This window comes from Salmo salar, chromosome 18, assembly GCF_965601325.2.
Source record: "Salmo salar chromosome 18, fSalSal1, whole genome shotgun sequence".
Taxonomy (NCBI): Eukaryota; Metazoa; Chordata; class Actinopteri; order Salmoniformes; family Salmonidae; genus Salmo; species Salmo salar.
Window position 1 is genome coordinate 4317154 of NC_138308.1, and position 17847 is coordinate 4335000.

Consider the following 17847-nt stretch of genomic DNA (forward strand, 5'->3'; position numbering starts at 1 on the left):
ACAGAGAAAGGAGAGGAGGGGGAAGGGGTGGGAAAATAATCAGAGTGAATAAATGGAGCTTAACAGATGGAGATTGAAAAGAGAAAGTGAGAGGGGTGAAGAGGATGAATAAAAAAAGTAAGATAGAGAGGATACCCACTGGGCACACACTGGTTGAATCAACGTTGTTTCCACGTCATTTAAATGAAATTACGTTGAACCAACGTGGAATAGATATTGAATTGACGTCTACTTCCATGTGTGTCTGTGCTAGTCTGTCTGTCTGTCTGTCAGTCAGAGGTTTGCCAATAGTCCTCTGCCTCTGTGCTCTCTGTCTGTCAGTCAGTAGGCCAAAGTGCTACCCTCTCTCTCTCTGTCAGATCAGATGATTCCCACCCCTCCCTTGTCTCTATCTCTTTTTCCCTCCTCCCTACGCATTCCTTTGGCTCAGCGTGCTTATTGTCTCCCGCCCCTCCTCCTTCCATCCCTCTCGCTCACATGCACACCTCTCTCTGTCTCTCAATCACTCTCTTTCTGTCTCTCACACACACAAAAACACACACATATTAACATGGAGAGAATGAGGTACCCTACACCACAAACAGATGCAAACACCTTACTCCCTCTCTGTGCCCACTTCTCCCTTTACACACAAACAACTCAGGAGCACGATAACTAGCAAGCTATCCAATACAATATATTTGTCTACAGCTAGTCAAGACAACACAAAATAATATTTATTTGATTTTCCTGCAGTCAAATGACCAAATCGCCCTCTGGGGGCCTCATGGGTGGAACGTTATTAACGTTTTTCATAATTTCATAAACATTCTTACTTTTAAACCACCGAAAATCCAGTGTTTTTATGTCAAACGGTTTTGTTATATTTCAGTCTTCTGTGATGTATATAAAGTGTAATATTGGGATGCAAACTCAAAATGTAATACATTTCAACTCTATATCTGACATGGTACAGGTGTCTTTTTCTTAAGACTATAACCATATGTGTGAAGTGCATACTTTTGTTTCAAAATAGATTTGTTTAAGACTACCAAAAAACACTCTGTGTGACCCTGATTCAGCCCACCGCTGTAAAAGGTTAAAAACCGTCAAACATCAGTCAGTAAATCATAATAATTATTTCTACTAATAATTAAAATAAGTAAATCTTCACACATTCAAATACACAAACACACATAAATCTACAACGCATCTAGTTGTGCCACAGCTTATGCTCACAAAACTTTTCGGAAAATTCTTAGATCCTCTTTTAGTGTGTTACAGAAAAAAACTTTGTTAAATGAAAGGTGTAGGGTAGAGGCTAAAACAAGACACGCTTCGGTCAAGTCCTGTGGAGCCTGACCGGGTTCATCATGTAGTCGTGATGGCTGCTTAGCGCTGCTACTTTTGAATTATAGCCAGTCTGCTCTCGGACCACACTGTGCTTCTGTGAAACGTACAGTATGTTCGTGACTTGAGTGTTTCTGTGAAATATACGCTTGCTTGCATGTATAGTATGTGTCAGGTGTAGGTCTCTCCATAAATGCATGTATAGCACTATGACACACACACACACACACACACACACACACACACACACACCACTCTCTCGCTTGCTCCAAAGGTCAGCGCAAAGGGGTTTAGTGAGTTGGGTTTGAACTTGCTGTGCCCCCTTGTAATACTGATAACCCATTGGTTCTGTTTGTCCCCAGAGAGAAGCACAGCAGCATGCCACTCCCACTGTGCCTCTCCAGCTCCTCTGTTGGTCACATCCCTGGTCCTGATGTCCACTTGACAGTTGCCTGATTCACACTGTAGGGCCAACCCCGGACCGTACCTCCCTGGCTTGGATATTTTCTTTTCACATTGTCCTTCCCGACAAAGTTCCAGTAAATGTGGTTGATACGTAACCATGAAATCCCCATTTAGTTCAGCTTGGTTTGGTGTGAATCAGGCTATTGTGACCAAGGAGCAATGACCAGGGCCCTTCATACATACAGTACATGCATCAATACTGCCCTTAGAAACAGACCTGGCACACCTAGGAAGCATTCCTTCTCTGCACCGGCATAGAGTATAGTAGCGTGCACCTGGGGGATCAAACAGCCAGCATTAACCCCCCCCCCCCCCCCCCCCCCCCCCGCCATCAGAACCCCTAATGCTGGTCCAAACAGATAATGTTTAGGTAGGGGTGGCAGGTAGTCTTGAGGTTAGCGCATTAGGCCAGTAACCAAAAGGTTCGAATCCCAGAGCCAACAGGATGAAAAATATGTCAGTGTGCCCCAAATGCTCCAGGGACACTGGTAAATAGCTGACCCTGGCTCTGACCCCAACTCCCCACGGGTATCTTGCAGATATTATTATTAACCCTCAATCCCTCCATCCCCTCATCCCTCCCTCCATCCCATGCAAGCCCAGTATAGTACTCACCCACTACATCCAGGGTGTAGGTGTGATTGATGGCGCCGTATGCGTTCTCCACCAGGCAAGTGTAGTTGCCCTTGTCTGACGGCACCACACTCTCCATAATCAGGGTCCAGTGCTGGTGACGCACCTGAGAGGGAAAACAATGCATGGATGGAAGGATGCAGACCAAAATAGACAATTGTAGAGTACAGCACAGAAAAAAAATGAAAAAAAAATGTATGAAATGAAATGCTCTGGATAAGAGCGTCTGCTAAATGACTCAAATGTAAATGTAAATGTAGAGTACTATATAAGATTGAGAGTGAGTGAGGAGGCACGGTGAGTGACGGGCGGTCAGGTCTCACTAGTGCATCATGGTGAAAAACAATATTACGGGTAGTGACAGACTGGTCCAAAGGTGAGCTTCTACCCCTTACCAAAGAAGTTCACTGTTTTGCTGGGACTGTGGAGTGGAACACTCCTAAAGCTACCACTTACCCTTCTACTCCTTAGAACAGTGGTTCCCAAATGTTTTACTCTGGCCCCCCTCCCATCATTTTCACACAATTCTATACATTTTGCCATGTCATATGTGTGTTCATGTGATATCTGAGTGACAAACGATATAACAAAATCAATGGGTTAAAAAACCTAGCTAAAAAACTTTAGCTGACATGGGCAGGTTGATATGGACAATTCTGACAAGTTATAAATAGCTCTCTAAGGTCTGCAATGACTGACGAGGAAAACTGCTGATGCACTACCCAATTTCAAAGTTCTACTATTACAATTTTCAAAAGTAAGTTGAAGGCCCGACTGAGTCCCCCCCCCCATTTTCTTTTTTATAATAACCTTGTGCCCCACAGTTTGGCAACCACTGCCTTAGAAAACACCAAAGATTCCAAATATTTTACTTTTTACTACTTATAGAAAATCAAACAGTCGTAGACTGCACTGTACATTCTGTTTTGTATATTAAGGCACTTGTTTTCTCCCTTAACAATCAACTGGTACTGTATAAGCCCACATGTGGTCATTTGATCATTGTGGCTGTGGCCTCCACTGGTGACTACACACAGACAAGCAAGGATCTCAGCCCTGTTCACTGACCACGGTCCTCTATTGTAGCTGGGGCCAGTCAAGTGTGATGTGCATGTGTGTTTACTGAAGTGTCACTGAAGACACTATGTAGTGGGGACAGGGAGTTCTGCTGAATACTGTACTAACAAGTGGTGTTCCACGGTATACCAGAACTGTGGTTAACCTTTCCCCCCCTTGAGAATTTACTATAATTTTTGTTACATTCGGTACTTCTATCAAATGTATTTCATGTGATTGAGAGGATCAAGTATGTCTATTAGCACAGCCACTTTATAGTGCGAAGAGCAAAGTGCCTGCTCCACTTACTCGTTCATTGCTAGAGCTGTCTGAACTGCTATTGTTAGCTCCCCACTGATGCTGCACAGAAGTTAACAAACTTCAATAATGCAACACAGCACGTAGAAATGTTTTAACTGTTCGTTACTGTTTGCAAAACAATTTCCATACAGGCTAGAACACTTTTACAATGCAAGACAAAACCGGTAGCTTCCAGCTTTAATTGTAGGCTAACTTTCTTTGCTAGCTTCAAATCAAATCACATAAAATTGTATGTCACACGCGCCGAATACAACAAACTTTAATGTGAAATGCCCCCCCCCCCAAAAAGAGCAAAATAAATAAATAAAAGGAAATAGTTACACAATAAAATAACAATAATGAGGCTATATACAAGGAGTACCAGTACCGAGTCAAGGGCACAAGGTAGTTGAGGTAATATGTACAGTACATGTACGTAGGGGTAAAAGTGACTAGGCAATCAGGATAGGATGCCAAGCAGTTGCCATACCAAGCGGTGATGCAGCCAGTCAAGATGCTCTCAATGGTGCAGCTGTAGAATGGGATGATGGTGTTGATGTGAGCCTTGACCAGCCTTTCAAAGCATGGCTACAGATGTGAGTGCTACGGGTCGGTAGTCATTTAGACTGGTTACCTTGGTGTTCTTGGGCACAGGGACTATGGAGGTCTGCTTGAAACATGTAGGTATTACAGACTGGGTCAGGGAGAGGTTGAAAATGTCAGTGAAGACACTTGCCAGCTGGTCAGTGCATGCTCTGAGTACGAGGCCTGGTAATTCATCAAGCCCTGCGGCCTTGTGAATGTTAACCTGTTTAAAGGTCTTACATTGGCTACGGAGAGCGCATTCACCTGTATTGTAAATAGACATAGGATACATCTTGTTTTACCCAGTTTGTCAATAGAGATTTACCATTCAAATAAGTGATTACCATTATGTTGTTTTGTAACACAAATGTTGCTACACCATTAAATATATTGAGTGTTTTCGGAAACGCATGTTACATCTTTGGCCGTTGTAGGAAAGATGCATTGTTAAAACACTCGTAAGCCAAAGTTCCATTGGTATCGGGAAACCGGGCCCAGTTTGACTTTCCCTGTTTCCCATTACATGTGGCCTCAGGTATTTTCAGGACAAATAAATCAACTCACTAACTGTTATCTTATAAGTACCACAGAGGCTGTAGTGATATATTTATGAAACTTTCTCTCCAGACTTCCTCTGTTGGAACAAAAAATTTCAATTTGGAATATAAAAAAAAAACGTGAAGTGCAATTGAATCAAGTTTCCTGGCCTTTTTTTAAAGACATTTCTAAAATAGATATAGAATATTGAATAGAAATAGAATAGAAAAATATTGAAATCAAAAGTCTTGAGAAAAAACCTTCAGGACTACATTTGCATTTAGAGTTGAATCCTAGGACACCTCTTCGTGTGTTTAATGCTTGGCCGATTTTCAGATTGTCATACCTTCATACCGACCTTGTGCCATCCTGGGATATTCGGTAAGGCTCATGTCTCTCGTCGTTGTGTGCTTGTAAACAAACTGTGACTGGGAACTACCGGTAAGCTTCATAATGTAAAATAATGTGACAGGTGCAGATATTTACTTAAAAAGTAGATACAGGGCCTCCCGAGTGGCGCAGCGGTCTAAGGCAATACATCGCAGTGCTTGAGGCGTCACTACAGACCAAGGTTCGATCCCAGGCTTTCACAAACGGCCGTGACAGGGAGTCCCATAGGGCGGCGCACAATTGGCCCAGTCCGGGTTAGGGGAGTGTTTGGCCGAGGGGGCTTTACTTGGCTCATCGCACTCTAGCGACTCCTTGTGGCGGGCCGGCGCTAATTTATTTAAACAAGTAAAATATATAGTTTCAACAATATTGGCGGTATTGAAAAACCATCGCGTGGCCATTTCTGCAGATCTAAAATGCTTCTTATTATAATTTCTGTTCGGCATCAGACATTTTTTGCTTCAGTTGCATTTCTAGAATTGGATGAGAACTCATAAATGGGCATTCTATCAGCAGACAGCACTCTGACTGATGTGTAGCTACTTTTCTCCGGTACTTTTCTCAGTGTAGCCAACTTTTCTCTGGTAAAATGCTAGATTAACTTCAAACAAAACATTAGGAACTGTAACTGGCTACATTCTTTCTATGATAAATATGAAGGCCATTCGTTGCACTTCTGTTGTCATCTGATGAAAATGAAGCTATTTTCTACAGAATGTGTTGCACTATAGTTGCATGCCCCTGCTCACTCTATTGAAGAAAAAAACACGGTTGACTTTATATAAAACACGGGAAATGGTTTAAAACTGAGATTTCTTGAAGATCTGTGTTCTGAAAATGCACATTTTGGAACTCTAACGTGAACCCTGATTGTACCAATTGTTGTTCTCTTCATTTGTGTCACTTTCTACTTGCTTACTGTCTATGTGACCTAAAGTTTCACTGTATTTTGGGATTTTCTAGTTGGGCGAGTTGAGAGACATTTAAAGCTGGGGGAGAGAGAGTGAGTAAAATGTCCCATCGAGAGCACACACACGGATGTCTGAGTCCAATTTCACACCAGCCACCCTGCCCTCCTCTCCTCTGTCTCCAGTGATGGTGTAGAGGGGTTGGGTGACAGAGAAATGTGATTAGCGGATTTTAAGAGCCAAACTGGAAGGGCAACAGTCTGCATCAAGATCAAGACGCAGAAAATAGCATTGGAAGAGTAAATCCTTTCTAAACAACATTCACCAAGCATTTCGCTACACCCGTCATAACATCTGCTAAACACATGTATGTGACAAATCAAATTTGATTGATTGATTGAAATGTAAACTCGATTGAAACATTTAACTACATAGACTTTTCCAAGACACTAGTCGTGAGAAACTCCGTGCATGCTGCAGCGCAGGGTTCTCGCGTACCTTATACCCGCCCATGCGGTCCTCCTGTCGGAATGGTCGGCTGTTCTTCAGCCAGCGCATCTTAGGACGTGGGTTGCCCCCGGCAGCACAGCGGAACTTGACTGTGTTGGCAGCAGGCACCGCGTGCAGCCTCTTTTCCATCTTCTCCAACATCGTCCAATAGGGCGCCCCTAAAGAAAAGACACAACCAATCAAGTCATATTCTGTCCATTCTAAACCCAATAACAGAATTATAGCAAAACAGGAACACGTAACATATTATATTTGGTAAGTACCAGAAAGTATCCATTGTTACCACATAGTGAATTAGTTATTACCATGTAAATATCAGCTTAAACCGGATTGTAAAATAAACTTTACGGTATTTGTGAGAGTTACTCTGCTAATTTTATCTCTACTCTCAACAGAAAAAGAGATAGTGAGATAGAGTGAGGCCCCAGACAGTGGAGGTGGGGGGGCATGGGAAGGCATGACCGAGGGGGCAAACCCTTAACTGCTGTTCACACATACCTGGCCCCCTTCACAACACAGGGCTGTCTGGATAACACAACTTAGCCATTAATTCACAGGCTACTGCCCAAATGGCACCCTATTCCCTATAAATTGCACTAAATAGAGAATAGGGTTCCATTTGGGACATGGCATAATTCACACTGAACAAACACTTAAAACTCAAACAAATTTGGTATCTTTAGTGTGTTACAAGATCAGCTTTAATATTGCAGATAGATGGTGGTTATATCAATGTAATTGTCTGCATCATTTCCAATCCCCTATATATTTTTTGGGTAAATACAGTGCATTTGGAAATTATTCAGACCCCTTCACTTTTTCCACATTTTGTTACATTACAGCCTTATTCTAAAATTGATTAAATATTGTTTTCATTTCCTCATCAAACTACACACAATACCCAATAATGACGAAGCAAAAACAGGTTTTTAGACATTTTAGCAAATTTATTAAAAATAAAATACTGAAATATTGGAAAGGCACACACCTAAGGTCTGACAGTTGACAGTGCATGTCAGAGCAAAAACCAAGCCATGAGGTCGAAGGAATTGTCCGTAGACCTCCGAGACAGGATTGTGTCGAGCCACAGATCTGGGGAAGGGTACCAAAAAATGTCTGCAGCATTGAACGTCACCAAGAACACAGTGGCCTCCATCATTCTTAAATGGAAGAAGTTTGGAACCACCAAGACTCTTCCTAGAGCTGGCCGCTCGGCCAAACTGAGCAATCGGAGAAGGGCTTTGGTCAGAGAGGTGACCAAGAACCCAATCGTCACTCTAACAGAGCTCCAGAGTTCCTCTGTGGAGGAAGGAAGAACATTTCAGAAGGACAACAATCTCTGCAGCACTCCACCAATCAGACCTTTATTGTAGTGGCCAGACAGAAGCCACTCCTCAGTAAAAGGCACATGACAGCCCGCTTGGAATTTGCCAAAAGGCACCTAAAGACTCTCACACCATAAAAAACAAGATTCTCTGCTCTGATGAAACCAAGATTGAACTCTTTGGCCTGAATTCCAAGCGTTACACCTGGAGGAAACCTGGCAATATCCCTACGGTGAAGCTGGTGATGGCAGCATCATGCTGTGGGGATGTTTTTCAGCGGCTGGGCCTGGAAGACGAGTTAGGATCGAGGGAAAGATGAACAGAGCAAAGCACAGAGAGATCCTTGATGAAAACCTGCTCCAGAGCGCTCAGGACCTCAGACTGAGGTGAAGGTTCATTTTCCAAAAGAACAACGACCCTAAGCACACAGCCAAGACAACACAGGAGTGGCTTCGGGACAAGCCTCTGAATATTCTTGAGTGGCTCAGCCATAGCCCGGACTTGAACCCGATCGAACATCTCTGGAGAGACCTGACAATAGCTGTGCAGCGACGCTCCCCATCTAACCTGACAGAGCTTGAGACGATCTGCAGAGAAGAATGGCTTCTTGCTTCAAACCCAGGAAGACTCGAGGCTGTAATCGCTGCCAAAGGTGCTTCAACAAAGTATTGAATAAAGGGTGTTGAATACTTATGTAAACGTGATATTTGAGTTTTATATTTTACGAGAGAGAAAGAGAGAGAGAGAAAGAGAGAGAGAGTCACTACCATTCTTATCAACATTCCACAGACGCCGCAGCCACAATGATGTCCAAAAGTAGAAAGTAGAACTAAGCTAAACGTTCTGATCAGTTGCATCAGCCTCATTCCTTAAAAACATTTTTTTAATGCTAGTGGTTGTATTCATTTGGTATCTATCGCATCCCACAACTGTCCCAAACTATGTTAGAAATATTTATTTCTTGCATAGAATAGAAAAGGTCAACCTTTGTACCATGGGAGATAGTAGATTGACATAGGCTAATGCTTTTGCTGTTCGTTAGGTCTACTCATCTTGTTGGCTGATGAAAAGTAAATGTGTACAGTTCTTTCAATATCTTCAATATGAGACTCGGAATTGGATTACAACGTGCGCAGTTGTGTCCTCGATGTCTCTGTGTTCACTTATAGCCTGTGAGAAAGACCCAATCACTTGACAGAGAGCTGTTGTGAGGCAGAGGTGCTTTGGAGCGCCCAGCCGGGAGAAGGGAATTATAATTATTATATTCGGCCCTAGGGCACAACAGCAAAAGGCATGTTTTTTTTACGCGGCATTAGAGCCACACAAAGGGGTACCGCCGGGAAATTCGAGGCATTATCAAGTGCTTGTCAAATTGTGAATGAGAGACTGATGAAGTGTGTACAGCCTGAGCAAAAAAACAAAGCAGAGCTCATGCCTTTCATGCAACTTCTTTCAAATCTTCATTAGAGTTACATCACGCACCCTTAGAATGTATTAAAACGGGCCTCCTGAATGGTGCAGCGGTCTAGGGCACTGCATCGCAGTGCTTGAGGTGTCACTACAGACCCGGGTTCGATCCCAGGCTGTGATGCAGCTGGCCGCGAGCAGGAGACCCATGAGGCAGCGCACAATTGGCCCAGCGTCGTCCGGGATGTCCTTGTCCCATCACGCTCTAGCGACTCCTTGTGGCAGTCCGGGCACATGCACGCTGACTTCAGTCGCCAGTTGTACAATGTTTTCTTCGACACATTGGTGCGGCTGGCTTCCTGGGTTAAGCGAGCAGTGTATCAAGAAGCAGTGCGACTTGGCAGGGTCGTGTTTCGCCGGACAGATGGTGCTCGACATTCCCCTCTCCTGAGGCCGTACGGGAGTTGCAGTGATGGGACACGACTGTAACTACCAATTGGGGAGAAAAAAAGGGGTAAAAAAAATGATATTAAAGTATTAAAAATCTAAACATATAGCCCAGAGTTTGTATCACAACTAAAGTTACATAAATAACTCTAAATTAAGCATATAGGGGTACCTGTTTCTTTGTTGACCTATCAACACAGAATAACTGTATGTGCGAACCCCCCCAAATTGTTTGGAGAAAATATCCTTTCTATTTTATTCAGCTATGTTCAATTGTATTCTTCATAATATTAAATAATGCCATTTAATTCTAATCAAATCTTGTCTGCTAAATGAACTAGTGTATCCCACAGCCATAAGGCATAGCCAGATCAGGGCCTAACATAACGACAACTCAGAGCATGCTATTCTGTTCTTCTGAAAATGACTACATGCTGTATTACATGGATTTATTAGACTTTTTAAAATGTAGATGTTCCAAAGGTCTGCATCAGTGGCTTGTAGGCTACGCATGGAAGCCAGGAGAAGCTAAATGTGTTTTTTAATAACGGGTAATTACCATGAGATTGGCAGTTATTTGCATATCTGAACAATCCAAAACATTGCCACCTGCTGAACGCACCCCAGGTTGTTAGCTATAGCTAGTTAATGAGATAGCATGACTGAACAAGGTGTAGCCTAAACAAATGGTTAGCGGTCAAGTCTGCAAGTAGCCTAGTTTTAGAACGGCCCGCGATATGCTTTATAAACGTAAAATGCGGCCCACCAATGCACGATAGACAGAAAAAAACATAGCGCTGGTATTATGGGTCATGTCTTTTGAACGGTAGCCTAAGGGCTAGAATCAAGCTGTTTTCTCTGAGGAAAAGTGGGAGGGTTGAGCAAGACTACAAATTCAAAGACATACTTTTCTATAGACTACTCATTGGAGAGAAATAGCTTGACTGTTGTTTTACTATTAATCTCAATGCTGCTATTGTTTTTTATTTCATAAAGCAGCTTGTGTTTCTTACCCAGGCAAAGGGTAGCTGACTAGAAAACTGATGGTTAGCTAAGGTGAAGCAAGAAAGTAGCCTGCACAATGTGTATAATTGGAAGCAGAGCCGGAGCGGAGCTTGTCTGCCCACACTCCTCACTTGCTCCCCCGTAGCTCACCAGCTGATCAAATCAAATCAAATTTATTTTTATATAGCCCTTCGTACATCAGCTGATATTCTCAAAGTGCTGTACAGAAACGCAGCCTAAAACCCCAAACAGCAAGCAAAGCATGTGAAAGAAGCACGGTGGCTAGGAAAAACTCCCTAGGAAAAACTCCCTAGAAAGGCCAAAAACCTAGGAAGAAACCTAGAGAGGAACCAGGCTATGAGGGGTGGCCAGTCCTCTTCTGGCTGTGCAGGGTGGATATTATAACAGAACATGGTCAAAATGTTAAAATGTTAAAATGTTCATAAATGACCAGCATGGTCAAATAATAATAATCATAGTAGTTCAAATTTGATTGGTCACATACACGTGTTTAGCAGATGTTATTGCAGGTGTAGCGAAATGCTTGTGTTTCTAGCTCCGACAGTGCAGTAATATCTAACAATTTCACAACATATACCCAATACACACAAATCTAAGTAAAGGAATGGAATTAAGAATATATAAATATATGGACGAGCAATGTCAGAGCGGCATAGACTAATATACAGTAGAATAGAATACAGTATATACATATGAGATGAGTAATGCAAAATATGTAAACATTATTAAAGTGACTAGTGTTCGATTTATTAAAGTGGCCAGTGATTTCAAGTCTATGTATATAGGCAGCAGTCTCTAATGTGCTAATGATGGCTATTTAATGTAGGCTGTGCCAGGTGTGAGGCATCCTTCCCACTTCTGAACAGAACTGTGCTGCTAATATTGTGCTTATTACCGAAAAGCTCTCCATTGCTCCAAAAACTCGTGTCCAGTCCACTTAGTAGTCATATTTTAGTCACAGAGATAATTTTGTCTCGTCTCGTTTTAGTCAACTGAAATGAAAAATAATTTTTGTTTGGTTATATTTTTTTCTGGTCTATTTAGTCAGTTATAGTCTCGTCAATTGCCACTGAAAAATAGGTGTGTGACTAATATTTTAGTCACTAAAAGCCAAACAAATTAAATGGTTGGTGGAAATATAATTGGTTATTCTAAGCACTGAGGTTAATAGAGTATATGAACATTGTTTCCAGAGAAAAGTGATATTCTTTGGTATCTGGAAGTGTGAACTGTCAGATTAAATAAAACTCTAATGTTCTAAGACTGAGTGGAATTTATTTTAATTGCATTGAATAACATTTTACTTTCTGTCACTCAAACTCAAATTCTACATCCTGTTGGCCAATTCAATTCGAATTTCAACTCTTGAATTGAATGGGAGTCAATTCAACATTTCTGAAATGAGCCCAACCATGCTCAAATTACAATTTTCATCCTCCTGTCATCGGAGAAGATATGTTGGAAGGAGAAGGAATATTTATCACCTGTAAATAATCATTATGTTCAGGAAGGGAGAAAAATAATGTCATGTTTGTTGTGGGTGAGCAATGTTTGGTTTGTAGAGGGTAAGTTACCCACACACTGATCACGGTCCATCATTCAAACACACCCCCATGGGGACATATGTGACTAGTTTCAGGAAACTAGGCTTTTGTCGCGCGTCACAACTTCACAGGAGAGCAATTTGAACATAAAATGTGTTTTTGGCCAGAAATGCCTTCTGGAACATGTGAACGTTTATGTGCCTTAATAACAAACTTGTATGCCATCTGTAAATATGTATACAATTGCTAAATTATGAGTCTAGTTGGTTAAGCCATGGAAAAAGTCAGCTACCTTCCCACTAGCCATGATTGGCTGAGATAATGAGTGGGCTGGACATGCCGAGAGATAGGTTTGGATTGGTCTGCCATGTAACACACTTCTGTCTATAACATGAGCTGGTCAGTATATGTAGGTAATCCTTTCTAATGCGGCTTTTTTTTAAGCTAGCACATAGTAGAACCTGATAAGTGTTACTCTCCACTTTCTGAAGGACCGAGTTTTTTTAAATCAGTGGAATTAGAGTATGATAGCTAAGGAGATAAAGAAAATTCCGTCCGTTTGATTGCAAATATGCAGAGAGAGTCAAAAAGAGAACACACAGAAAGATGTTGGATAAAACACCTGTCTCCGGATTACATCTTCAAATTAAGGGCAACCATGGCATCTGTGACAGAGAGAGATATGAGTCCATCCATGAATACAGTTAAGAGAGTCTAGCTAGCTACATTTTCAGATATTACACGTTTCTAATTTTCTCAGAAAGTCGTTTTCATTTCAAGTGTTCTGTTAGCTCGCTAGCTAACGTTACATGTATGATCTGTGTAGTAATATTATTCGTATCTCAGTGCCATTTGCATTGCTAGTTATTGCCTTATGTTAGCTAGCTAACATTGAACCTGCTTGGTTAGCTACCTGCAGATACAAGCACGGTAGTAACGTTATGAGATGGGATTATGGTTCATTGTTTAGCTAGCTAGCTACATGTCTAAACAAAAGACTCCACTATGCAAGTAACCATTTCAGTAGAATGTTCATGATGTCACTGAAACAACTGTCGTTAGACGTAGCTGGTAAATTCGCTCTGGCTATCTACTACGATTTCAGTGCACTCTCGTTTGGGTGTGCCAGAGCGCAGAATAAGTGACATATTTACAAACACTCAACACCTGTTGAATATGGCCGGTGTCAGTAAACATTGGCAAAAAAGCGTAATTAAATTGTTGCCAGCAGCACAGTTGCAGTCACCAACACATATCTCGCACAGAATAGAAAAACAGCCTAACCACCTCTGCTGGGGCAAGTAAAATGGTCAGAGTGAGCTGTTCTCTCATTTGTGTCTGGAAGTAGCTAGCAAGCTAGCCAACGTTAGCCAGTTAGCCTGGGTGCTTGACTGCTGATGTTAGGTCAGAACGCTCTAATCAACCCTACTCCTCGTCCAGAGCATCCATTGTGCGCTCCGAACGCGCCAAGAGCGAAACGCTCTGAATTTACGAACGGAAAATCTGACAACACTCAAACGCCCAGAAAACCCTCTGGCACTCCAGATTAAATTTACGAACACACCGTAGTAAACAAGCCTTTAGTCTTAAAACCTTTGGTTGCTTAGTACATGGCCTCACGTGAGTCCTTAAAACCCCTGTGCGGCCTCCGTCCCATATCGCCATTAGCATAACAAAATGTCATAATATTTTTTTTTTTAATTCAAATTATATCGTTTTATAGATACACCTCTCCTGAATCAAACAACGTTGTCCGATTTCAAAAAGGCTTTACAGCAAAAGCAAAACATTAGATTATGTTAGAGGAGTATATCGTAAAAGTAGCCACATAGCCATTTTCCGACCAACCACATGCATCACAAATAACCAAAAAACAGCTAAATGCAGCACTAACCTTTGACAATCTTCATCAGATGACACACAGAGGACATCATGTTACACAATACATGCATTCTTTTGTTCGATAAAGTTCATATTTATATATAAAAACAGCATTTTACATCGGTGCGTAACGTTGACTAACTATTTTCCCTCAAATGCATCCGATGAAACAGAGCTACAATTTACTAAATTACTATTCGAAAACCTTTTTAAAATGTAATATTGTCATTCTAAGATTTATAGATGAATATCTCTTGAAAGCACCTGTAATGCCAGATTTAAAATTAACTTTACTGGGTAATCATACTTTGCGATGAAAGGGGATGCGATACTCTGAAAAATAGGCTAACGTTACAGGTCAGCGCCATCTTGGAACAATCGCATATCACATCTAGTCTTGTATACTATTGTCAATAATCCCTTACCTTTGGTTGTCTTCATCAGAAAGCACTTCCAGGAATCCCAGGTCCACAACAAATGTATTTTCGTTCGAAAAAATTACTCCTTTATGTTCCAAGAGCTTGTTCTTGTTAGCGCGTCTGAAAGCTGATCCAAATGCTCCGTCGGCCACGGGACAGCCATTTCGAGAAAATGCATTTTCTTCCCATTTAGGTTCGTTCAAACATGTCAAACGTTGTATAACATAAATCTTCAGGGCGTTTTTCAACAAGAGAGCCAATAAGATTCAAGGAGGATGATTGCATTGTGTTTCAAAACGTTTCGAAAGGGGAGGGTAACCAGGGGCGCCCTGTCGTCATAATGGTGATGGCCCTCTCCGTGTGACCACGTTCCACTGCGTCTCATTCATCCGGTTTTCACAGTAGGAGTCTCAAATCACTTTGTAAAGACTGGGGACATCTAGTGGAAGCAATAGGAAGTGCTCAATGAACCATAGCTCACGGTGTGATTAATAGGCAACGTGATGAAGTTGAGTTCGCAATTCAGAATTCCACTTCCTGTTTCCATCTGTCTCGGGGTTTTGACTGCCATATGAGTTCTGTTATACTCACAGACACCATTCAAACAGTTTTAGAAACTTTAGGGTGTTTTCTATCCACAAGTATTAATTATATGCATATCTTAGCTTCTGAGTTTGAGTAGTAGGCCGTTTAAAATGGGCACTAATTTTTTTCAAAATGCGCTGTGGCGCCCCCTATCCTAGGCGACCGTCAAGAGGTTAAAGAGATAGGTGGGACTAAAGATTAAGAGGGTGTGAACGAGGCTGAATGGGTGTAGACAAAGAAGAGCTCTCCAGTATCTGTACAAAAACATTGAAGGGCCATTTTCTCAAAGATGATTTTACAAGTTCATCAACTTTCAAAGCAGAATTACTTTCCCATTGTTCCTCAACTGTAGTGTATGATATACCAGTTTTTAACTGTGTCTATGCTTTTATCCAATGTAAAAAACACAATTTCAAATTTTGCTACGTAAGACCAAATCGAGCCGGTCGATCACATATAGGAAATTAGGAACACCCCTCTTCTGTTTGGCCTACATTACTGCAGCTCATTAACCCCATATCTCTCCACCCCTCCCTCCCTTTCTTTCCCCCACTTCCCCTCTCGATCTCTCAGTCATCTGTAGTTCACTGAAGACCCTTCTCTTTATCTCCCTCTCACGCTCTCTCTCTCAAACACACTCAGTTTCTCTCTTTCTCTCTGCACCTGGGAAAGTGATTGCATAAGCAGATGAACTCACTGAGGAAGAGAAACTTGGAGCGAAACAACAAGACAACCAATGGCCACCCCACCATCACTTCCTATATCTCTAGGACAGGAGCAGGGAGAACATGGGGAACACTCCAGGGTTACACTGGCTTTGAGACACCCCTGTCCTCGCTTCAATCAGTTTGACCACTGAGGGAATGGACAGGAGTTTAGCCTTCTTGTTCTTGGGCCTCTGTGCTTCCCTTTCCACCCCTCTCTCTCTTCCCACTCCTCTCTCCCTTTCCCGGCCACCAGAGTGCAATCGGAATACTATCGGAGTCAGTCACCTCCCATCATTTTCTCTGGCATGCAAACTGAGCAGTACACACATACTTTGATACAGAAGTAAACCATGCTCTTCCTTCCGGGATGAACTAACACACTATAATTAGGCTAGTTAGCTTCTCTTCAGCCCCTTTCCTTCACTCTCACTAACTCTACCTCCTCTTTCCATTTCTTCCCATATTCTCTATCTTTCAACTCTTATTTTCTGTGCAGACATTGTCTTCTCTCACTTTCATCATCTTTACCTCTTTTCATCTTCTTCTCTTTTTCAACACTCCGCCATACAGACAGATTAAGGTGGTGTATGCCCCCGTCGGGAGCTCGTCTCTCTCGGGTGAACTATGACCCTTAAGCCCTCTGGATCCGGACAGCTCATCACACTGTTTACTCTGTGGCATTCTGGGGTAAGCCCATGTTATTCTAGAACAAGAATGTACTGTATATTCAATATGAGAAGTGAGGCACAACCATAAGTGGCAAATCACAGTACTAACTGCTTAAAGTTGTAACATCAGGGCATGAAATCCACAAATTTACCCAATACTGTAGACATTAATTTAGTAGTACAGTACTTGAGCTACAAATATACATAGGACAAACATAACAAAGCACCAAATTATATTAGACTTTTATAAAATTGAGGCATCAAATCCACAAATTTTACATCAACTGTCCGGTCTACGTACCCTACAGATGTGTCAAACGAAGACAAACGGGAGCAATTAAGGTTGATCTCCTTAACAGACCAGAGAACAACAGAACCAACGAGACTGGAACCCCACATCCACTCTGACCTTCTACTGATGTCAATGCTCCCCCGAAAAACAAAGCCTTCAACATGATCCTTCCGCTGGGCCTTGCTTGTTTCCTCCAATCACACCGGGGAGTGGGTACAACTTAGCTCATAACTTTTTCTCCTTGTATTTTGGAGGGGCCGGGTTGTGATTGTGTTGTTGTTCAATGTCTTTTTTAGAAAGTGGAATAAAAGCGTTCAGAGTAGAAGCTGAGGCAGACACTGAAACATAATCCCCCCACCCCACTATCTCCTTCCTTTTTCCCCCTCCGATACCTCCACATCCCCCCTCCAGAAGTGGGCCGGGGAACAGAGCTCCACAGCGTACACAGAGAAGAGCTGGTGCTGATCCAAACCAGAAAGCTGTAGTTAAAGGCCTCAACCTTCCCCTTTTTTCCCCTTTTCCTTTTCCCCCACTCTTCCCTCTCTATTTTTTATATTCCGTGTTCTGAAATCATAGAAAAAACACCAGGAGAAAATTGGACAGAGCTGCCAAAACAGCTGTTACTTTGTTTTCAAACAGCTTATTACCACCAGAATTATCATTTTTTCCTCTCCATTTTCCTCTCCTTGCAGAGTTCCTATCCACCGCATTAAATGGATTTCAGGTAATTACAGTTGGCCCTAAAGGGGGGATTCAGCCCACAGTGAGGCAGGATGCCTGTGGAAAATTTTAAGAAGATGTGGAAGCCCTCATCTTCACTTCAGCCCTGTGAC

The 17847-nt window shown here is 42.1% G+C and overlaps 1 protein-coding gene across 7 annotated transcripts in view; it reads right to left on the reverse strand.

Moving 5' to 3' along the window:
- The window catches only part of LOC106576891 (fibroblast growth factor receptor 2), a 145466-nt gene that overhangs the window by 79969 nt on the left and 47650 nt on the right, over positions 1-17847 (reverse strand). For all 7 annotated transcript variants that reach the window (XM_014154426.3, XM_082964674.1, XM_082964673.1 and 4 more), the window contains 2 exons: positions 6702-6871; positions 2410-2533 (listed from right to left, as the gene is read on the reverse strand). In XM_014154426.3, coding sequence (XP_014009901.1) covers positions 2410-2533; positions 6702-6871 — 294 coding nt within the window. The remainder of the gene's footprint in view (positions 1-2409; positions 2534-6701; positions 6872-17847) is intronic.